The sequence below is a fragment of the Tasmannia lanceolata genome, unplaced genomic scaffold, assembly GCF_043159265.1.
Source record: "Tasmannia lanceolata isolate RefF3 unplaced genomic scaffold, GAP_Taslan_0.1 ptg000020l, whole genome shotgun sequence".
Lineage (NCBI taxonomy): Eukaryota > Viridiplantae > Streptophyta > Magnoliopsida > Canellales > Winteraceae > Tasmannia > Tasmannia lanceolata.
In genome coordinates, this window is record NW_027518697.1 from 12,697,409 (window position 1) to 12,721,578 (window position 24,170).

Consider the following 24,170-nt stretch of genomic DNA (forward strand, 5'->3'; position numbering starts at 1 on the left):
TCTAAAATCCATTTATCCAAAACGGCCTCTAAATTTACATGAAATGATACAGAATCAGATAAAACATAACCTAACAAATGACGGCACAGATCACCCGATACAAACTAGCGGCCCCACCAGGGATTTGTTGAGGAAACAAACAGTGCAGCTTTTACTTCGAAATATCATAAGCCCCTTTACAATTATCAAATTACCAAAACACCCTTACAATCTTAAAAATAATTGTCCTCAAATTACCAAAATACCCTTACAATCTTGAATTATATAATCAACGGCACTTCAACTACCGGGGCCCACACACACTTAGTAAATCAAGCTTCTTAACCCGGTCCCACCATTTTGAAATCCCCAACCCTTCCCGCGCCCTAACGGCTTCTTCCTTCAGCCTACCGTTCTCTGCCTTGAGCTTCTCCACCACCAACCAAGTCTCCTTCACAATCTCCCTCTTCTCCTCCTCCCTCCTCACCATCTCCGCGTAATACTCCTTATTCCTCTTCTCCAACCCGTAAATCTTCCCCTCCAAATCCCCAATTTTACAGCTCATCACGCAAAATCTATGATCCTCACTCATCTTCATCACGTACCGAGCCAACTCGTTTGCCTTCCTCTTCATAAACACTCCTTCGGAAGCTAATCCCTTGTTCTCCTCCACCAGAACTGCTACCTGTTGAAGTATGAATGATTAAATAACTCTAACTCTAACACCTTCAGCTTTTGAAGTAATTATTTTTATATGATATTAGAGATATTGCTGAGTTCAAAACCCAAAAACTCCTTAATATTAAAAACATGTGGGGCCATGTGTGCCAACGTAGGGTCAACCCATAAAAAAAGAGGGCCCAGGTATAAATGATTAAAGATCGCCAACTCTAACTTGATATTAAAAATGAGAAATGATAAATGCACCCCTTTTCATCAAATGGGACACCTAACTGCAGTGTACGTGGCAATCAAACTGCTGCTACTAACTGCAGTCATTGATACACTGCTGCTGGGTGTCCCAAGTGATGAAAAGGGACGCATTTATCATTTCTCTTAAAAATCTACATATATGGCCAACCCAAAATGGGGGCCACATGTGCCCTTGTGTAGGGCCAACTCATAAAAAAGAGGGGCCACACATGAGGGAGGAGTGTTTAAGTATAAATGATTAAATAACACCATCTCTAACAGCTTAAGCTTTTGGAGTAATTGGCTGTTTCACACTACCTGGAACCTAAGCCTGGCATTCTCGCTAAGCAGAACCATCCTTTCCGATTCCAACACTTCCAAAAGGCTCTTCTGCAATTCAATCTTTCGAGTTGATTCCGATTCCAACTGACCCCTAATTTTCAGCTCGTGGAGGAGTATCTCTTTGTCTACGGTCTTTACAACAAGCTCGGTAACAATGGCTTCGTTTGATGTCTGCGTCTGTTTCAAGGGACTCGAGTGTGGAGTTTGGTAGGAAAGGGAGCTATCGGAATCGGAATCAGAGTAGGGTGGAATGATTATCGTGCGATCGCTGGCACTGTCGTCTTCGTGGTCGGAATGGAATGAGGGGATTTGTGATTGGGTTTTGAGTGAGTAACGGTCGACTAAGGAGAGGTAGTGATTGTAAAGTTCTTGGAGGAGGTTTAGCAGTTGAGGGCGTTTTCGGTAGTAATTTTCTGCGCGTTGGGCGAAGGAGTCTGAATCGTCTTCTTCAGGGTGATTGATGGCGAGATTTTGCATCTTCCGGTCGATATCTGTGGCACAAATTTCACAAATGATGAAAAATGCCCAAAGTAAGTTGTATGAATAAGCAAAGTGATGAGAAATCATATGGCTCGTGGTCGTACATATCGGTATTTTTCAAAAAGTATGGTACGGCCCTCTCCATTGGATGATCCAAACCGTCAATTTGTTAGGCCACAACATAAATAGGAAGTGCCCAACGGTTGTGACCCAACAAACAGACGGCTTGGATCATCCTTTGGAGTGAGCCGTACCATACTTTTTGAAAAAATACGGTTCCTAAGGCCACCCATCATATAATTTCTCGGTAAGTGACAATCAAGGTTGACACAAACAACCAAGTTGATTTTGCCTCACGTACCATTAGAACATGTATGTCAATCTATATAAGAGGAATGGGCATATTTGTCCTTGAAAATGGCAGCTCATCGCTACTGATATTCCCACAACCATGTTTTGATAAGTGTACGAGCTCTCCTTGTCTTTTACTATTTAACTGGCTGTTACAATTCCCACTACTGTTTTTATTTTCTTTTATGACATAGGGTATCCCCACCCCAACTTTTAGAGCAGGACTATTATTCCCTACTGTTTTTACACTGCAAGGAAGTGGCCCATAGAAGTAAAAGGGACAGATATGTCTTTTCCCATCCCAAAAAAGCTCTTAGCAACCGATTAACAAGGAAACGACAATGTCAGTTCGTCTCATTATCAAAACATGGAAGTGCAAATATCAGTGCCTAAATTATTTGACACTCTGGCATAATAGGAAGAGCTGTTATGAAGCACTCTGAAATGGAGACTCTTTCTATCAGCAATCAGCATCGACACATTTGAAATCACCTGATAAGTGTATTTTTCAAGGGAAATGATATTAGCACAACCATATTTCAATAATTGCACTAACCCATCTTGTCTTTTAATATCTAAAGAGCTGTCCCAAATTATTAAGGTTCCAAAAAATTATCACAAGCCAATTTGAAAAGAAAAGACAAGCTGACTTAGTGTAATTATTAAAATACGGTTGTGCTGATATCATTTCCCGTTTTCAAAGAAACACTTGTAAAACAGAAGAGAAGGGTAGACTTTAACAAAGGCTCTGTATGTACTAACGGTAATGAACTCATTCATGAAGTTTTGGATCTTGGAACAAAAAAAAATGAACGTGTTTTTTTAATAAAAACACTCCTCATTCTATTATATTTCTACCTTCACTTTTACCCATAATCATGCACTTTAACTGGATACGTTTCTTTTCTAGCAATTTCAAAATTCAAAACCACAAGCAAAACCCTTTGAAAAATGACTGAAAAAGAGCTACCCAGCTTTTCCTCGTCTTTGCAAAAGCATAAATGGAAGGAAAAAAAAAAAAGGGAATTTCTACCCAAAAACAACGTCTTTTACTCCAGAAATCCTCTGCAACTTTCCACACTGTTTCAATGGGCACCCTCTTTTCTGCTTTTTTACAATTCAAAATAGATGAATTCCTCTTCAAAATATAGAGAGACGAACAAAGGTTGTTATCACTTATAACAGGAGATGAATTTTACATTCCTGGGTTTTAGTAAATACACCCATTCTCTTCCATATCTTTCATTGGATGTTACAATTCACATTGAAGGTAGGCCCGTTTGGGTACCCAGTAGATTTAGATTTGGATTTCTCACAATCATGAAGATGACTGATGTATTTTGTATCCAAAACTCAAATCCAATTCCAAATACAAAAACTTGAGGTATCCAAACACAGCTTTAGGGATATTTTAGTAATTTTGCGGGGTTTTTTTTTTTTAATACTGTAGAATTAAATTACCTGCAAGAATGGGTTGAAGCCAGGACGCCTTAGCGGGAATTCGACATGGTTGAAGACAACTCCCCGCCATTTCGAGCTGCAAAAACTGAAAAATGAATTTCCAAACCGAAAAGGAATGAAAACTGAAAAATCGATGAAAATCTAACGATAAGGAAAAAAAAAAAATGGAATGATAACAAGCTTTTACCTCTTCTGTAGCAGAATGGTCCTTCACCTTGGCCTCAGTTTTTGCGGCGAGTATTGGGAGAAAAACCGCCGGGAAAGATTTTCCGCTGACCGGAGCTTGCAGTTGAAGTGGGAAGCACAAGTAATCAGGATGTTTGCAAAGTGAGAGAGAGGTGCATGTGTAGGGAGGATTAAATTACTTGGGCACTTGGATTACTACCACTCAGATATTGACACGTGGATTCCTTGTTTCAAAGTGTGATTAGGGTTGTTCGAGTATGGGCGATTGATTTGATATAGCGCGTGCCTCGCCTTATTTTCCGAGATTGCCATCAAGATCCTGACCGTTGAGACGAACGATTTGCGATTTAGCCATTTGAGTCATCCCATCGAACTAGTTGCAGACCCGTGCGATGCACGGGGGAGCGTAAATTTTTTTATTGTTAGACCCAAAATTAAACACAGTATTGAACCTAATAAACAGTTTTGGAATGAAAATTGATTGTCAAAATCCAAAAACCCTGTTTGTTTCCAAAATTGATTATTGGACCCGAAAAATAAACACAATATTCAGGCCTTAAAAACTATTTAGCTTTCATTAGGTTGCAAAATATTATTAATATTATGACCATGGTTTTAAATTTCGACCGAAATCCAAAATTTCGATTTAAAGCCATTATTTATTTTTATTTTTTAAGTGTTACAAAATTTAGGCTGAAATTTCAAACCAAATTACCAAATTTTGGTTTTCGGTTGGGTCCGAAACGGTTACCGAGACCGAAATTTTAAACCATGATTATGACCAACCATAAAAATATCCACAGTTATACATGAAACTTAATGAAAATTTTAGATTAGCCGCCTTAATGAAAATTTTATTAAGTTTTCAAAACGTATTGGACTCTTTGAGAGAGTTGTTAAGAATGTTGATAACTTGTAGGACAGATGGGATTAGACTTAGATGAGAAAATTTTTAGGAAGCAAAGAAGCAAATCACTTGAGAGAGTTTTAAGGAATGTGAGAACTTTCAGTAAGGGTTGGATTGGATTTAGATGAGAAAATTTTTAGGAAACAAAGAAGCAAAGTCGTTTGTGATTTATCAAGTCTTCATATTTTTAGGAAGTCTTTTAAAACGTATTGTGATTTAGACACTTGCTGTTGAGCGCATTGATAATCTTTACAAAATTAATTAGAGTTTTAAAGATGATCTTAGCCATTCAGAGCATATAAAATCGTATTCAGAACCCATCATGATGTTTCTATAATGTGCAGTCCCTCTATAGATCGGACGGTTAGGATAATCCTGTGCAGATGATTTACGTGGTACAACCTATTTTATGCGATGCCCAACAAATGAACGGTTCGGATCTAGCAATGAAGTGGGCCCTACACTAGCTTTTTGAATGCAACAAATAAAATCTCTTAAACTACATACCGATAAGTATTTTTTCTAAATAATCACAAAATGTATGGAAGCTTTTTTAAGTGCATGCGTTCTCCTAAATTAGGTTGTGAATTTACAAATAACGTATGGGAAATGGGTGGATTATTCGTGAGATTTTTTACACAAATTTTAAATTTTAAAAGATTGTTTAAAGCTTAAATTGGTGCATCGAATAATCATAATATTTTCCCAAGAATTTTTTAAATTTTCATGCGTTCTCCCTCGACATGCAACAGGCCATCCGTGAAATGCCTTATGCGATGGACGCTAGGAAATCCCATAGATATTATATGGTGATAGTTGTGTGAGTACGTGCAGCCAAAAAATACATTGGGACCCACATTATTTGAGTGATCCAAACCACTCATTCATTGGGCCCTGGCGTAAATAGGATGTGCCCATACATGCTTCTCCATAGGATGATCCTAACCCTCCGATTTGTGGACTTTTAAGATGGATGGCACAGTATCAAAACCTCCACGGATCTTAGTGTTAGGAGCATCCTGCGGAGAAGATTTCATGGGCACACCCTTTCTACATCAAAGCCCAATAAATGAATGGTTTATATCACCCAAATAATGTGTGCTCCACTGTATTTAGGACTGTTTATTGGATTCAAAATTAAAATTATGGCCCATCCTATAAATTCTCCAAAAAACTGATTATTGGATTCAAAATTAAATGTAATTTTGAGTCGAATAATCAGTTTTGGACTCAAAATCAATTCTAAAAATCTAAAAAAAAATCAGTGCCTCAATTTTGGCATCTAAAACTGAGTACAAAACTCGCAATCATATCTCAAAAAACAAAAACAGACAGGCCCCAATTATGAAGGCTGGTACATAATTGCGGCTATCGATCACATTTGACCTGATTGTTCAAATTAAAGCAAAGCATATTAACGAGGGATTTGGTAGCTTCCATCTTATAAGGCATTTCGCAGATGGTCTTTCTGCATGTCAGAGGAGCCACCTCATGAATGAAGACAAAATCTGCTAAAAAGTGAGCCTTGGTGGCTTCCCTGACGTGCAAGTATGCAACCAACCATACGCGAAATGTCTTATGTGATAGACGGGACGCTAGCAAACCCAACTTCTACTGTTGAGGACTCAAAATCCGAAACAAAAAAAGGTGTAAATGTGAATTTTAGTCCAATAATCAGTTTTGGACAACGGTTGTTAAAATCCATGGTGTGCATCAATCGATGCACACCATTTTTAGTCAGGAATTAGGTTCCGTTTCTTTCCAGGTAAAAAACCTAGAAAGAAACGGAGCCTCAATAGAATAGTATCATGTATTGGCTATTGATATTGGCATGACCATGTTTTAATAATGGCACTAACTGATAGTGTCTTTTATTATTTAAACAGCTACCGAAGGTGATTACAGTTCCCAAAAGCTCAGTGAGGGCAATTTAAAAAGAAAAGACACGGTAAATTCCCCCAAAAGCTTATAGAAGGCAATTTAAAAACAAAAGACAAGGTAAATTCGTGCAATTAACAAAACATGGTAGTGCTAATATCTGTAACCATATGATAAAACCCAGAATATGCCACTCGCCAGAAATCCTCCTCCTACTCTCCTTTGATGTTTGCACACTAGCTTGAACCAAAAAAATCTAGAGATCTCTTATCTGTAGATTATTAAAAGAAAGAAAAAAGAGAAAGAAGAGATGGGTTCTTCTCAGAAACAGGGACTTGGATGGATGGAATGGCTAAGAGGGTGGTTTTATGTGGTATATGAGATGCTATTTCAGAGGATCATGGCAAGCCATTTACAAAATCCTTTGCCTTTACCCCCTCTCAATGATATCACTTGCATCATAACAGGTTCCACCAGTGGAATTGGCCTCGAAATGGCCAAGTAATTTTATTTCTACCCTATTGTTTTTTTTTTCTTTTGTTTTTATTAACCTCTGAGTTATGTGATGTGAGATCTCCTTCCTTTGATGGGTGGCCTCTTGCTTATATGAATTTTTTTCTTGTAAATTCCTCTTTATTTTATCTTTTAGATTCATGAAAACGTGGGTCTTTTCCATAGCTGAATAAACAAATTTGTCCCCCACCCTTTTTAGACAATTTAGGATTTTAGGTCAAATTGACCCTTTTTTATTTGATTATCTATGAACTGTCACGTGGTTTTTTTTCCAATTTGATTTATTTTTTCATGACCTTTATTTGATTGTTGATAAATCGTGAGGTGGGTTTCTGTCAATTTGATGAGAAGATTTCTGGTATTTTTTTTCCTTATAATTGCCTTTAAATTTTCGTTTTTTAGATTCGTGAAAATATGGGTCTTTTCCATAGCTTAATAATCAAATTTACCCACTCTATTTAGATAATTTAGGTTTTCAGCTCAAATTGACCATTTTTTTATTTGATTATCTATGAATTGTCATGTGTTTTTTTTCAATTTGATTTTTTTTCATGGCCTTTATTTGATTATTGATCAATCATGAGGTGAGTTTCTGTCAATTTGATGACTTTCTCTTGCATCTGTCAGTTGTTTGTATACTTGGTTGTTCTTCTTTTGATTTTTTTTAGATTTGATGTGTATTTGAATTAATTTCTATAGGTTGATTGCTGTTTTTTTAATGTCTTATTTATATTTGAGTCTTGATGATCAAGCATATTGTTGTTAATTTGAGGAGAGGGTTCTGAATTTATGATTTTCTTGTAGATATGTTGAGTTTTGGATATATTAGAATGTGGGTTGGATGAGTAGGGGGTTATCCTTGCGGATTTCTTTTAAATGTTTGTTTTTTCTTGATGTTTAGACTTGCTTTTTGAAAAAATTCAGTACTTTTGATTGTATTTATGTAATTGCTAATGTGGGTACTCAACTAGGTAATATTTGTGTTGTTCAAAACAGTGGTATTTCGTTATTGCTAGTAAATTTTGTCAATAAAACTTAGTGGTTTTCTCTTTTATTTATTTCTGAAGTTTTTTTTTTTTTTTGGTTTTCTAAGTGGGCAATATCCTCTGATTAATGCAGGCAACTTGCGGAGTCAGGTGCACATGTGGTTATGGCGGTGAGGAACGCAAAATCGGCTTTTGAGTTAATTCAGAAGTGGCAGAATGAATGGTCTGGACTGGGTGCACCACTTAATGTTGAGGTATATACTAAACTCTGTATACAGAATATTACTCACACTTCGGATTGTCCTGGATTTCCTTTTGGACTCACATCAAAATTTAGTTTTAGCTAGTCTTAGAGGGGGAGGAGACCATCTAGGCTTATATTTTGAAATCCTGTTTTTCTCCTGAATAATTTTTTTCCAATTTTTAATCAAATCTTGAGTGAGAAGAGGATTCATCTCCTTGTTTTTTTTCTTGCCCACCGTATTAGATCTACTTTCACCTCTGATATTAACTTTCCTATAGGATTACGATGGTCTTAGAATATTCTATGATTTCTTTCCTTCCTAATATCCTCCCAAAACAGATGTTCTCCCTCCTTCCCACCCTAAATCTAAATTTAGGCTCATAAAAAATCGTGAGGAACAAATGAACCACCGTCCATCCTGTTGGGGGTTCCACGCAAAAGCAAGATCCCAAATCGGAAAAGTGAAAGATGTGGATGGGCTTATAAGGGGCTTGGGCACCCTCCCCTTAACGGCTAGCTTTTAAGGGCGAGTTCTACCCGGGTCCCAACATGTGGTATTAGAGCCGGGGCATGGTAACCATGATGTGCCCTCGAGGACAGTGAAATTCCCTCGATAACTCCGGTGTACCTTCAAGGATGGTGAAATTCCCTTGGAGAAGATCTTGTGTTCCCATGTTGCTCTCGCATGGAAGGGCAAGATTCTCCACGTTGCTTCCGCATGTGTGTGTGTGTGTGTGTGGGGGGGGGGGGGGGGGGTGCATTATTGGGGGTTCCACGCAAAAGCAAGACCCCACATCGGAAAAGTGAAGAGATGTGGATGGGCTTATAAGGGACTTGAGCGTCGTCCCTTTAACGGCTAGCTTTAAAGGGTGAGTTCTACCCGGAACCCGGGTCCCAACACATCCGGACCTTCTTCTATAGATGTATTCCTACACTCCCAATCCCCCCATCCTCCACACATTTTCCCCAACAATTCTATGTCATAGATCATTTTTCTCTTCCCCGTATCTCCATAAGTATATTTCCAAGAGGTCTGCATTCTTATTTTGATGTTTTCTATCCCAAATCCATCTCTGTTTCTTGCACAAATTCTTCCACCTATAAGATGCTTGATTTTCTTATTTGAATCCTTTACTTCTCAAAGATAGTCGCTATGTAGTTTCTCTGTTCTTGCCACCCCTTTTGGAGTAACTTTGAATAATGACATAAAGTAAACTGAACAATTAGCCAGTGCCACTTTTATTCGGGTGATTCTTCTTCCAAGTGATATATATCTTTCCTTCAGTGAAGCTAGTATTTCCATTCCATTCTTTCAATCACCGGATCCCATAGGGATGGAGCCAGTACCCCCACTCCTAGAGGAAGTCCAAGATAGGTGATTGGTACCGTACCTTTTCTACATCCCATAAGGTTTGCATAGTTTTTCATTAATGATTCTTCGATGTTGATTCCCACGTCTTCAATCCAATGTTGATCTTGAGTCACCGATCATCTGACTTGGATGATTTACTAAATTGCATTGCGTCATTCTCCTTAGCCATAATTTGATTTTTGACTACATCATACACCCACTGTTGCTTTCAACTGGTAAGTACTGATGTTCAACATTTTAAGTACATGCTTTTGATATTGATGTCGACTAACATGTGGCTGCTTGTCTTTGTATATTGTGTTTGTACATTGATGCTTCTGTTCGAGGTAAGTTACCTTCGATCGATTCAACATTGTGTTGAATGTAGTCAACAAGGTTTTAAATTTCGGTTTCGGTGTCGGTTTCAGTCATGGTTTTAAATTTCGGTTTCGGTGGAAACCGAAACGAAATTCACTGTGAGTCGGAAAAGTACCAAACTTCGCCGAAACGTTTCGGAAATTTCAGCCGAAACGTTTCGTTTCGGTAAAATTTCGGTGAAATTTCGGAAATTTCGGTGAAACGTTTCGGAAATTTCGGTGAAATTTTTACAAGATTTCGTACCGAAACCGAGATTTAAAACCTTGGTTTCAGTCACCACCGAAACGTTTCGGTTTCGGACCGAAATTTCGGCCGAAATCATGTAAAAATATGACTGATTTCATTTTTTTATTTTAAATTTCAACCGAAATGTTTAAAATTTCGGTGTAAATTTCGGCGATTTCAGTTGAAATTTTGGCTATTTAGGTGAATATTTCATAAATTTCGGTAGGAATTATAACATTTCGGTGAATCTATTTAAAATTTCGGTGGAAATTTTGTAAAAAAGGCTAAACACGAAATATCAAATGAAATTTCGGAATTTCGGTGAAATTTCGCCAAAATCTTGTAAAGAAATAACTTCATGTAAATTTTGTTTCGGCCGAAATTTAAAACCATGGTAGTCAATGCTTTATTTTTCAAGAAGAGAATTCTTCCACATCCCCAAAAGTGATTTATGAAATCTTTCATGGTAATGTGATAGCAGCTTTTGTACGTTCATTTATTTTGAAATTTTGAAAGACCCGCATACGATATATGACATAATTTTTTTTATGGGTATGATGTGACCTTTTGGAGTAGAATCACCTTTGATTTGGAGTTGAGGTTTTGATTAATCTAATTAATACTCTTCCTGTTTAGGAGATCTTATTGTTAAGACTCTTCAGTATTAGCACCATAGTTACCAGGTTGGGAAACAAATTTCGAAAGGGAAATGTGAAACAGAGGCAAGAAACACGGGCGGGAGAGGGAGAGGGAGAGAGAGAGAGAGAGGGGGGGGGGGGGGGGGTGTTGGTAAAATGAGAAACGGGTCATCGTAATGCGATAGCAACTTTTCTACGTGCATTTATCTTGTAAGACCCGTGTAGGATATATGACGTAACTTTTTGGAGTAGATTCACCTTTGATTACAGTTGAGGTTGTGATTAATCTAATTAATACTCTTGTAGCGATTGAAAATTGTATGAGAAAAGCATTGAGAAATGTCTTAAGAAATGCATTAGAGACGTTTCATAAACGATAGAGAAATGTCTAGGGAAGCATGAGAGAAATATGTAAGAAATGCATCTAATATGTTTTTTATTTTTATTTTATTTTTTTCTCTAACGAATTTGAGACATATTTTTTCTCTTGTTACCTTAATTTCTTTCTTGAATTCGTATTTCCATACGTTTTTGTGCGTGTTTGTAGATTTGGAATTTTTTCTTTCTTCCAAGTTCCGACCCACCCTGATATTTGGTACTTAACCGGATGCCAGATGAATGGAAAGTTTCTTATTGTGATGGATGAGATTTGATGTAGTTTGTTGCTACTTGGATGCTCACTCGGTAAGGTACACCAGTGACAATGTGATACAGTCTGTGGTGCCATGGGATAAGACATTGGCCATATCCTGCTACATCCTTTTCATCTGGGAATAGTAGTGATTCATTAAGAAAGTGGAGGCATATTATAGTCTATCTCGACAATTTATACATTTATTCTCTGTTGATCATTTGACACTTCTCAATATGTTTGTTCCGTGGCTTGCTGACACAAATTTACTCACTGCCTGTTTACACCAAGTCGTTTCGGAAATCAAGATGTTCTGAAAATTTATTACTGATCAAGAAATCCATAAATTTTTATTCATTAATATGAAAGTAGTATTATTCAAGTTTAATATGAAAGTAGTATTATTCAAGTCACACTTCTATGCACATAATGACTGACCTTTCTCAAAATTGTTACTTGTCAAGGTCATGGAGCTTGATCTTCTCTCCCTCAAGTCCGTTGTAAGATTCGCTGAAGCATGGAATGCACGCTCAGGACCATTGCATGTTTTGATTAATAATGCTGGCATTTTTTCGATCGGAGGTCTGTACTGGTTTCTAAATTTCATCCCGTTTTGACTTCTCCATTCTTGGGTTCTGAAGTTTGTGTGATGATTAGTTCTACTCATAGCTCTCAGTTCCTTGTAAGTAGCAAACATCGTGATTCCTAATGCTGTATATATATTTCTTATCCACTTTATCTTTGTCTTCCATGAAAGTGTGGAAATTTTTGTTTCATTCGATTTTGAGCTTCTCTTATTGTTTTCCTCTTACCAGCAGCTAAAGTATTAGTGAAAATATTGGAAGCCTGGTTGCTCTAGTACATTGTCTTGTTGTTGATGCAGTTTTTTTTGGTTTAGATAGGGAGAACAGTTCTTGTAAGAGTATTTCGGTGGTGAAGTGTTGTTTATTTTCTTTTTTCTGATCATCATGTCTGGTACTTCGTCAAGTTGAACATTTTTTACTTTGATGAATTTGCAATGAAGTGAGCATACTATTCATCGTCTTCTCGATTCAAGTGCAGTTGAGTTTTCAACCTGTATAACTCCCAAGAAAAATTAGAATTTCTGTGTGGCACTAAATGAAGGAATTGCTCACTGATTAAATAACTTCGTATAAGTATTGAACTTCACATGAAGGTGGGAAATTTGTCCAGTTCAGAATTCAGATATGCTACTCTTTTTCCTGATTCTTGTGTTATCTAGACAGTCTATCTACAATGGAGAATCTACTTCTGTTCAGCAATCGTTTGGCCCATTCGACTGATAGGTAGTCTTATTGTTCTCTTAGTTATATGTTCTATATGTGTGTGTGTGTGTGTAATAACCTAGTTATTATATTTAATGTCCCATGGGGAACATATGAATCCAAAAGTAGCAATGGCTGATTGGCCTATGATATTGGGGTTATCATGTCTTGTTGCCCAAACTCATGTTTTCAGCCAAAACTGAAGCCCTCCTCTCCCTTTTGAGAAAACGATAAGGGTATTTTGAAGTTTTGTTATCTTGATTGGGGTTTTCTTGAGTGGCTCATTTCAAGTCCGCAAGTGTTTAAAACTTCTGAGCTTTTCATGCTCTCTGTGCAAGTTCTTCAGGGACCCAATTTCAATTACCGACCAATATTATTTACTGCTCTCTATGCAAGTTTTTGAGTGTTTGAACCTGGCTTATACTTGACAAGTGTTTGAAGGATCAAGGTTCTTTATCTGTTCGTTTCGTGGGCTTCTAATTGTCAGAGGTCCGTTGGGAAAGCAAAGGCCCCCGAATCTTGTTGAGGCTTCCCAACTGTTTAGAGGAGATTAGGATCTTATGAAGATATTAGACTCCCTTTTCGCCATGTTTTTGTGTAAATGAAACAAAAGATAAAGCTGGTAATAAAGAACAGTAATTGGGGTCAATAAAAATTTACTTCGAATTGATTGATCAATCGAATGGTATATTTTGCACGTACAGTCCGAGTATTTGGTATTCTGGATAAGATGGTTATGACATGTACGCTCATCGATCTTTCTCGGGCTATCGAATCATCAAGGGTTCTAGAATAGTCAAGCCTACCCGATAAAGGATGGCTGGCATTCATCAGTAGGTGGATCCGCCGTAGGGGTTGGTTCAGCCACTCGACGACCGGCACTTGCCATTGAAAAACCAATTGTAGTGCTTTATGCATTCACAATTTGGCCCAATTTTTAAAAATTCTGTACAAATTTGAGGAAAGCTGACTGAAAGTGCACTGGCCTTGCAAATTATTAAAACATACATGGTTATAGTCACAAAACACACTAATATACACACTAGCTGTGTATCCTTCCAATAGCTGCTATTATCTTCATAGTGCTTTCAATGAAAGAATTAAGGTAATGAAATTCAATTATTCTTATTAACCATTGTACCCAAAAAAAATCGTCCTTTTTCTTCCTTCTTTCTTCCTCTTGATTCTGAGTCTAGACCATATACATCAAGGGCTTTCTGTTGAGGGGTTTATAATCGAAACTCGAAACTCGAAAGTCCCTTATTGGCATCGTAAAGGCTGATATCAACAGTCGTATGGATAATGTCAGATCTGAAACGAGAGGAGCACCACATAAACATGATGTTTTAATAAGTTATTAGGGTTTTCTTTCTAACTTTTTTTGTTTTAGATGAGCATCACATAAACACGATGTTTTATAAGTTATTAGGGTCTTCTTTTTAACTTTTTGAACCCTTCTGAATGGTGTTTTAAGGGGATAAAAGAAATTCGGAAACATTAATGTCTTGCATTTTTACTTGATTCCCACAATCTAGATTGTTTTGATCTAGTTTGCTTGATTGAACGGGTAGTGCAAATGCTAGAAAACAGATAGTGGTAGGGTCTCGTTGCATATTGATGAGTATTAGGATGTCATGAGGATTTCTTTGTTGTGAGAAGTGTTGTCCCCTCGTGCGTAGAAAATGGCAATAGACATTCTCTTTCCAGTTCATAATAGATCTGCTCTGGTTTCTGATTCTTGGTGATCAGGAGTTACGGGTAGGGGTCATGGCAGAGGCAGTGATAATAGTGGCAGGGGAAGTAATCGGTATAATTAGAATGTCAGTGAAAGAGTCAGAGGAAGATCAATATGGGATTGTAAATGTTCCCATTGTGGTAGGACCAATCATAACAGGGTCAGGTGCTAGGATTTCCATGGAAAACCATCCTCTGTGGCAAATAGTGTTTCCTCAGATACAGCCATAGGTCACACTTTATAGAGTACTACAAATCCTGAAGTTCCTCAATCATCTACCAAATGTGATATGACTCAAGTTTCCCAGACAAATTTTAATTCTATGGTTCAAGAGATGAACTGCCTTCGGAGTATGCCTCCATGGATGTTAAATTCTTTCTAGTTTAGGGAAGATTATTCCTGATTCTCATCAGGGGGTTATAAGAGAGATGAGAATATTGTTCTTCTCAAGAGAGTCAACAAAGAAGTACAACAAGTTCATGGATTATTACCTATGGACGTAAAAGGAGGGGAGGAGAGGTACATCCACTAGTCCAAGCTCCACAATATGACTCTTTGATCTCGTGTACATCTGACCCCTTCTTGTCTCCTCCTAGGACTACCGTTGTTCCTATTGTTCCCAGTGTTTCTTTTGATTCTTTATTTTTTCCAGGGAAGAGATCCTGTAGGGCTCATCCAATTTCTCAATTTGTTTCTTATTAGTGAGTTCCTCGGTCTCCCTTTGCATAGTTAATAATATTATCATGCCATTCAAAAAAAGAAGTGTTTGTCTAGTTCCTACGAAGCATTTGTTGCAGCCCGCCCTTCTCACAGTGTTTTGAAAAGACTGAAAGAGGTTATGGCACACCCTGAATGGAAGAAGGCAATGGACAAACAAGGTCAAAGTTAAACCATTTCGATAATTTAATCAGTATTAGCATAAATTTAACATTTTTGGCTTTCTTTTCATTCTTATATAATTCATTATAGATGGGATAAGCTTCACCAGATCTTTTTTGAGCAACAAGAACTCCTTGTCTTTCTCCTAGAACCATGACTGTAGAAAACCTTCTTTTGCAAATTGTTTAATTTCTCTTGGCACGGAAATATTCTGGCTTGCTTATTACTGTTTGGCATCTATTAATAACATAACCTCTGTATAGTTTGTTTTTGTTTTCTTGGCATCTATATCCTGTGAGGCTATATGATACCCTTGTTCAACTAATTTAGTTTATCTCTGTTATCTTTAAAAAAAATTAGTTTATCTCTGCCATTTCAGAGCCCCAACGGTTTTCAAAGGATGGATACGAAGAACATATGCAAGTGAACCATCTAGCCCCTGCTCTCCTGTCAATATTGCTCTTTCCATCTCTTATTAAAGGCTCTCCCAGCCGAATTGTGAATGTGAATTCCATTGTAAGTTACTTGCTCATGGTATATCCAACGTTTTTCTTATGAAATCAAACAAATATTACAAATTCCTCTTGGTGACTCATGAATTTCTTGGATGTCCTATTGGAGTTGGATTTGAAGGAATTTGTCAATCAAACATTATGTTTTCATCTCACTTTGAATTTCCATATCCTTTTAAGAAGCTCAGATTCTTTCCTATGTCACAAATATCATTCTCGGGAATTTCTCTGCAAGGGAAAATCTCAGGATATATTAAATATTTTTATTTTTTCAGGCTTATATCAGGAAAAATGATAAAAATATTTAAAAAATATAAATTTAAGGAAAAATATAAAATAGAAATATCGTAAAAATATCCGGATAATATCGTGATATTTTATCATGAAAATGAAAATATTACTATATGGAATTAAGTTACAACTACATATATTGTTCCAAATAATTAATGGAATTAAGGGTTTTTCTTAATTTGCTTAAGCACCCCATGGAAACATATTTGTATATAAAACGGGAACAAAAATGCGTCTAAAGAATATGAAATAAAGAATCCCCATGGGGTGATTTTGTCAGTTTGATAGAGAATCTTTTATTGGATTTCTCTTATCACATTGAAATCTGGAGTACTTGGCTCAATTTTGCCTCACCAGGGAATAATAATTCATTCATTTAGAATATTAAAGCAACTGGTCAGAATGGAATGAGAAAATGCCAGGTTTAATTTGTGTTTCTTTTCTGTGAAGATGCATTGTGTAGGCTTTGTTGATACGGAAGATATGAATGTGGTTCTTGGGAAAAGAAAATACGCAAGTGTAGTGGGATACTCAAGTAGCAAGCTTGCACAGGTGTGGCGTAGCTTCCCTTGCAGTGCGTTAGTGACTTTAGAAAATGGTTTCTGTTTTTTTCTTTGTTCTTTTTTTAATGGTTTTCTTAATTCATGAAGTTTTAGTAATATGAGGTCATTGGTGTTTCGGATTTCAGGTGATGTTTAGCAGCATTCTTCATAGGCGACTACCTGCTGAGGCTGGCATCAATGTTGTATGTGTATCACCAGGAATTGTCCACACAAATGTTGTAAGTCCGCAGTAGCATTAGATTTCTTTTCATCTTATGATATTATTATTTACTCGTATTTTGATGGGTTGATCTCTTTTCCAAATTATCCTCCATGTGTTATGTTTTCACGCAGCGCATACAACATGGAGGATAATTTGGAAAAGCCTCAACCATTGAACTACAGGCCCAACCATTGAACTACAGGCCCAACCTTGGATTTATAGAAATAAGCAAGCAAGGGGTTGGGCCTGTAGTTCAATGGTTGAGGCTTTGTTTCTCAACCTTGAGTTCGCAGGTTCGATCCCAGTTTACCTATTAAAAACAAAAAAAACAAAAAAAAAATAGCAAGTAAGCCCAGAGTCTCCAGTGCAGGGACGCATATATTTGGCAAGAGTTATTGAAGAGACTATATTTTATTTTTTTGAATGGCATTATTGAAGAGACTATTAAAACCCTTACAGAGTAGGGATCTTACCAGAATATGAGCAGACCAAATTGCCATTTTCAACATATGTATTGGAAATGTGTTCTGGTTCACAATGAGACAGTAATTTGGAAAAGATCTTCATTTATAGTTTATATTATGTTTATTGTAGTATTTTTATGCTATTTATGTGAGTTTATTGGTAGTTTCTATTTATGATTTTTTATATTATCCACTTTTTATGTACTATGCTAATCTGTCCATTTGTAAATGTGTTGGGTCTTCAAGCCTTCTGTATGATGGTAATTTTATTTGAACCTTTGTCAAATAATTTATGTATACTGAAATCGTCAAATTTCTCAAAGTCCAATGTTTTAGGATGTTGCAAGGGCTCTTTCAATGAATTCTGAGAGGATTCTTTACCGATTTCTTTCTTCCGAAGGTCCTAGTTTATGTAGTTTTTAACAGTTTGCAGCATTAAGGTAACAAAAATCAAATGAAAACTTAAGGGCAAGCTATTGTTTGCCAATTGTACTATCAGACGTGTTTACGGCCGGTCATTTTAGAGAACTGTCAGTTTGGATTACCCAACTGCATTTTGGATGTAATTTATGTGTAAACCGCCATCTGAAAAGGACTGACCATAAATATCCACTTGTGCATTTACCCATATTGGTGCACAACACTACCTCATCACTTACAACTTTGTTGCAAAACGCAGGCAAGAGATCTCCCTAGAATTGTTCAAGCAGCTTATCAACTGATTCCCTACTTCATCTTTACTGCTCAGGAAGGTGAGTCTTTTCAAATTGCACCAAGTTTCTTATTACCTTACCTTGTATAACTCCATAAAAGGTAAAAGAACTATGTTGAAAGTTGAAAAAGAAAATCAAGTTTTTCATGGTTCACTGTAGGTTCACGCAGCGCACTTTTCGCGGCCACTGATGATCAGGTCCCAGAATATTGTGCGGCGTTAAAGGCCGATGAATGGCCCGTCTGTGCCTATATCTCACACGAGTGTCGGCCAATGAATGCCTCAGAAGAAGCACATAATATAGAAACATCTCAAAAGGTGTGGGAGAAAACACTGGAGATGATTGGGCTTCCTTTGGATGCTGTGGAAAAGCTTTTAGAAGGTGAACAAGTTCAGTGCCGTTATGGGCTCGACGGAGAATAGGTAAAGAAATTTCACTGGTGCAGAATGTGATCCTCTTAGCTGACTGCTGCTCACTCCACACAAGTCGAAAAGTATGTGAGTGCAAAACTGTGTCACTACTAGTCTAACCAAGTATGTGACAGATAGCTTTCTTACGTGACGAAATTGATTCTTACTGTGATTGTCTACCTTTGCTTCTTAGTAAAACACACAGCGTGCTTATGAATGTTGCAGGGTGCTTTTGCATATCAAAACAACCATGGCATCCAAATTTTTTTGGTGACATGTTTGGTGGATAAAGGTGTTGTTTGATTGCGGGATAATCTAACCTTGAATAAGACCTTGTCATGGATAGCTTGTTTTGGATGAGTTTTATTTTTTGTTGGTCAAATTTGTCTCCTATTTACTGTCAAGGAATAAATTATCTAGAGGAATGGTAAAGCAAAGGTTGCCATTGCAAGAGCCTAAGGCAAGGGTGCCCAAATGGATCCACGTCGCTCACCACAACCAGAGCAACCAAAATACCTATCTTACAAAAAATGACCATGAAAATGCCCTCATCTCATGAAAAATAACCTAAATATTTTTTTGTGAAAAAATGACCAAGGTACCCCAATCTCATCAAAAATATCAAAATATCTCTAATCTCTATGAGCTAGGGTGAATGGAAGATGAGATATTTTGGTCATTTTATGAGGTAGGGTTATTTTATGAGATAAAGGTCTTTTGGTAATTCCATCCAGGATTTTGAGGAAATCCAAGATTCTAAAATACGCATATCCTCGCCCCTTTATGATTTTTTAAATTTTGTTCATTTTTTATCTATCAAGTGAAATTCCATCTCTCATCCAGAGTTTCATTTACCCCCATTTTCTAAACTAAAACCATCAATTAGGAAGGAGTTGAAAATTACCATTTAACGGTCTTTGACTTTTCATCCCTTTCGATGCACCTTGGTGATTTTCAACCAAGGGAGCGCCCTTTCACCCTTTTTTTTGGAAGGGCGCCCTTCAGTTTAGAACCCCTTAAATTAGGATTTCTTTTTGTCCGAGACAGTCTGACAAATGCTGAATAAGGTTACCAAGATTTAGAATAGGCTTTCTCTGGGTATTGAGTGGTAAGTAGGAGTAGAAAGCTAGAGAGAAAGAACGTTATAGTGTCTAGGTAGACCTTTCTCCTCCTTTCCCGTTAGTAGGACCAAGCTGTAGGAGAGTTGAGTTCTATGGAGTTGGGAGAGTTCTCTCTAGACTATCCTCTTTAATGAGAAAGCTAGGAGAGAAATCGATCCGTTTCTTCATGTAAATCCATGCCTTTTACAATCATTTGGAGGCAAGTTTTATGAACATGGATTGGATAATAATAGGGCACTCCATCTAACCCGTCAGCAAGGTAACGTGGACGGCACGGCGGATATGCATACAAAGGCATGTTGATGATTATAAGGAAGTGATGACCTTCTTGATGAGTAGATGACACGTGGTGTGATCTTGGGGTAACACCGATTTTGTCCCATCTCTCTGGTTCTGCCACTTCTTGGTTGGAATTGTTTGTCAACTTCCTTACAAATGATCCTAAGATAGTTCTTTGACCTGACAGAAATTCTCTATGGGTGGCATCATTACGGTGAATTACAATGATTCATTACAACGTATACATGTTCATACCCACCAAGTAGGTTTAATCATTCTAGAAAACACATTCTAATGCATAAATGTTACAGCATGACTATTACAATGATGCATACAAAATGCCATCTCACGCAGCATAATGATAAGGGCCCTAACTCTGTGATCATTTTATTCGAGGATCCTATGTTGTTTCAATTCTCCGTAGAGGGACCACCATTTGATTGATTTGATCCTTGAGAATCCAAAAAAACTCTAGAATCTCTTTCTTTTTTTTTTTTTATCACGGCCAAATGTGCTAAAACAACTTAAAATTTGATTATTAGACGTGAGTTTGCCGAATGTATTATGTTGCCAGGATCAGTCAAAAAATGCATTCTAATTCTTGATTCAAGAATGAGAATCAAGAGAGTTGCTTTTGAGTTCAAAACTGATTATTTGACTAAAAACTGCGTTTGAGTCCAATAATCAGTTTTGGGAGTCTAATAATCAGTTTTGGACTCCAAATCAATTCTCAAAATTCAAAACGAACCAGGCCTAAACAAACAAGGCCTTATCTATTGTTTATAGTAGATGGGCTTGGTTGCACCAATCCTCAAAATCTCTGGTTACCTCATTAACCTTTTTTCGCAGCGCTTGTGTGTTTTTTTTTATTGAGGAAAAAAAAGAAGAAAAAAACCGCCCGAGAATGCCATTCTTTAACCAAGCCCATTTCTGCAAATCTATACGAAGAGCGCAGCCTCATAGGTTTGAAAAATACTCTCAAGTCTCAACCCTCACGGCAAAGGAGAGAATTGGTGTGAAGAAGACCACTCATATAGGAATATGGTGCAAATGATGTGCCTGTGTCAGTCTGAAATTCTCACTGAACAGCAAAGACTGTATCTTGAAAGAAATGCAATTAAAAACTAGCATGTGCTATAACTAACCTTTAATATTACCATAATACTCACATCTCTTGATCCACCAGCACCTATCGCACCTGAATATACATACACCTACACCCAATAATATGGACGACCAACACGAGACCGACACATCGCCAGGCTCGCCATTCATTCCTCTCCCAATCTGTCACTTCCCTCAACGATAGGCCCTATAGTATGTACCTCTTACCCACTCATATTTACGCAAACTCTCGCCATCTCACCAAACTTTCTCTGTAGCTATATCCACCGTTATAGAACCAAATTCATTCTGCTAAGCTGTCAAAGATCCAAAATGGTGAGGCCATGACTGCAGAAATCAGAGCCTTGGAAGCAATTCATACTTGGACACTTACTTCCTTGTCAACCCACAAGGAACCCATTGGATGCAAATGGGTTTACAAGATCAAATACAATTAGGATGGTTCGGTTGAATTCTCTTGGTGCCAAAGGGATATAATCAGAAGGAATGATTGGATTATTAGAAAACCTTTGTCCTAGTTGCTAAACTTGTCACGGTTAGGTGTTTACTGGTCGTTGCAGCAATAAAAATTGGCATCTTCATTAGTTAGATATTCATAATGCATTGTTACATGGAGACCTCGAGGAGATAAACATGGAGATTCCTCCTGGTTTTGCATGAAAAGGGGAGACGCGGGTTTGTCGCCTCAACAGATCCCTATAAGGACTCAAACAAGCATCTCGACAATGGTTTGCTATATCTTTCATAGCATTTCTTGCTATTGGTTACAAACAATCCACGGGTGACTATTCAGATTTTCAGTCTATTTGTTGGGGCATCCTTCACCACAGTTCTTGTTTATGTTGATGACATCATCTTATTTGGTAATGACTTGCAGTCCATTGTTTCCCATAAAAATTTCCTTTATACTTGCTTCCAGATGAAGGATATTGCTCAACTTAAATTCTTCTTGGCTATTAGGTTGCTTATCGAGTTCTTCGATTTCTTAAACACACTCTGGTAGGATATTTTGTTGTCATCATCTAACTCTCTCCAAATTTATGCTTTCTACCAGTCCAATTGGGCCAGTTGCACGGAGTCACGCTCTATCACTGGTTAACAGACCGAGCCAAAAGCTTATCCAATTTCCTAGAAGCCAAAAAGCAGTCTACCATTTCACACTCATCTGCTGAAGCCGAATTTCGAGTCATGGTCACTAATTGTTGTGAGATTACATGCTTACTCTTTTTATTGCGGGATCTTGAACTCCCAACAAGCTATCTTGTTCTGTGATAATAAAGCAACCTCACACAGCGACCAATCCTGTTCTCCATGAATGCACAAAACAAATAGAAATTGACTTCCGCGTGACTCGTGGGATAATCCAATTAGGCTTGATCCATACTACCCACATCTCCACTGCTCACCAACCTGGAGATGTGTTTACTAACCCCCTTGGTGCATCCTAGTTTTACTAAGCACTCCGATGGGAACCTTCTATATTTGTCTTGCTGCACAAAACATTAGTCTTCAACTTCTTGATCTAGAGCAATCATGGGCACATAGCCTTCCACCTTCAGTGTCCTGCTTAACTCATCCAACACCAAGTAAATCTCTTCTGATCTTGGGTGTGCTTTGTCTTCAACAACAAACTCATAAACAATATCACCAATCTCAATCATACTACATCCTGGTGGCTTTCTAATCCCTTTCTTAGCCATCATCTCTCTAACTGCCTTAACACATGCAAACTTTCGAGCTGCTGCATACACATTCGACAAAAGCACGTAAGATGCACCATCCATTTGATCCAACTTAAAGGCACGGGCAGCAACCCACTCAGCGATCTCAACATTCCCATAGACGCTACAAGCTCTAAGTAGAGCACCCCATATGACAACACTTGGCTCAACATCCATGCTTTCGATCAACCCCTTTGCCTCCCACAAAAGCCCGGCACGACCTAGAAGATCTACCATGCACCCATAGTGCTCAACTTTGGGTGCAATCTTGTAATGCTTCATTATCAAAAAGTGTCGGCGCCCATCTTCTACTAAGCCCGCGTGTGCACAAGCACTTAAAATGGCCAAGAACGTAATAGAATCCGGTCTAATCTCGGTCTTCATCATCTCATTGAAAAGACCTAACATGCAATGCGCGTGCCCAATCAATGCGTAGCCAGATAGGATGGCATTCCATGTAGCAACATTTCTCAAAGTCATTCCATCAAAAACTTCTCTTGCCATTCCAATTGACCCACATTTAGCATACATGTCTACCAATGCGGTCCCTACAAATACATCCCAAATCCCATTCTTCTCTGCAAGCGATCGGACCCAGTGACCGATATTTAGAGCACCCAGTTGGGCACAAGCAGATAGTATGCCAGAGATTGTAAATTCGTCAGCTCGGATATTCAAATTGTGCATTTGCTCAAAAAGTTTGATCGCATGGTGTGGATATCCACTCTGAGAATAGCCACAAATCAAAGAAGTCCATACAACATTGTTTCTTTCGGGCATTTCATCAAACACTTTCTGTGCATCATCTAAACACCCACATTTCACATACATATCAATCAACACAGCCCCCAATTTCACACCAATTGTAAAACCCATCTCCTTCACATACCCATGAATTTCTCTCCCCAATGCTACATCTTTTGACACTATACAAGCTGAGACCAGCCCCAACATAGTAACTTCATTAGGTATCATTTTCTCCATTTCCATCTCTTTGAAAAGCTTAAAAGCTTCCAAAATCCTCCCAATTCGCGCATAACCCATGATCATGGAATTCCAAAAAACAACATTTCTCTCCTCGGACTCATCAAAAACCCGTCGAGCATCGTCAATTTTGCCACAAACAGCATAAAAATTAAGCAAAGAACTCCTTATAAAAGGATCCAAATCATACCCAATTTTAATAATCATTCCATGAACTTCTTTGCCTTTCTCAATCACATAAAGTTTAGCACATGCCCTAAAAACAAAAGGGAATGTGTAATTATCTGGTTTAATGTTTTCACTGACCCACATTTTGTTATACATAAAGATAGCAAAAATTGGGTTTTTAGAAGAAGAATAACCTCTAATCATAGTATTCCAATTGAAAATTCCAGGTTCTTGGACCCGGTTGAAGAGTAGGGT

General features: G+C 37.7%; 2 protein-coding genes and 1 pseudogene across 2 annotated transcripts; 1 reads left to right on the forward strand and 2 right to left on the reverse strand.

Moving 5' to 3' along the window:
* Positions 1-3,835, reverse strand: LOC143854726 (kinase-interacting family protein-like). Its single transcript, XM_077364825.1, has 4 exons — positions 3,713-3,835; positions 3,526-3,601; positions 1,210-1,724; positions 1-664 (listed from the first exon to the last, which is right to left on the reverse strand). Exons 2-4 carry the CDS (start codon positions 3,593-3,595, stop codon positions 284-286), a joined length of 966 nt encoding a protein of 321 aa, XP_077220940.1. The 5' UTR covers positions 3,596-3,601; positions 3,713-3,835; the 3' UTR covers positions 1-283.
* A 2,857-nt stretch (positions 3,836-6,692) lies between these two features.
* On the forward strand, positions 6,693-18,899 carry LOC143854592 (dehydrogenase/reductase SDR family member FEY-like). The gene is made up of 8 exons (XM_077364632.1): positions 6,693-6,997; positions 8,129-8,249; positions 11,927-12,044; positions 15,742-15,878; positions 16,616-16,717; positions 16,854-16,946; positions 18,074-18,146; positions 18,267-18,899. The coding sequence occupies exons 1-8, from the start codon at positions 6,807-6,809 to the stop codon at positions 18,527-18,529; spliced, it is 1,098 nt and encodes a 365-aa protein (XP_077220747.1). The 5' UTR covers positions 6,693-6,806; the 3' UTR covers positions 18,530-18,899.
* Positions 18,900-22,544: 3,645 nt separating this feature from the next.
* Positions 22,545-24,059, reverse strand: LOC143853764 (pentatricopeptide repeat-containing protein At1g08070, chloroplastic pseudogene; annotated as a pseudogene).
* Between the last annotated feature and the right edge of the window lie 111 nt (positions 24,060-24,170).

Excerpts from the sequence above, each read along its gene's own strand:
- LOC143854726 (XM_077364825.1), bottom strand. The coding sequence starts at position 3,595 with ATGGCGGGGAGTTGTCTTCAACCATGTCGAATTCCCGCTAAGGCGTCC. Across the intron at positions 1,725-3,525 it reads GCTTCAACCCATTCTTGCAG|ATATCGACCGGAAGATGCAA; the intron begins GTAATTTAATTC and ends TTTGTGCCACAG. Across the intron at positions 665-1,209 it reads ATGCCAGGCTTAGGTTCCAG|GTAGCAGTTCTGGTGGAGGA; the intron begins GTAGTGTGAAAC and ends ATACTTCAACAG.
- LOC143854592 (XM_077364632.1), top strand. The coding sequence starts at position 6,807 with ATGGGTTCTTCTCAGAAACAGGGACTTGGATGGATGGAATGGCTAAGA. Across the intron at positions 12,045-15,741 it reads TGGCATTTTTTCGATCGGAG|AGCCCCAACGGTTTTCAAAG; the intron begins GTCTGTACTGGT and ends CTGCCATTTCAG. Across the intron at positions 18,147-18,266 it reads CATCTTTACTGCTCAGGAAG|GTTCACGCAGCGCACTTTTC; the intron begins GTGAGTCTTTTC and ends GGTTCACTGTAG.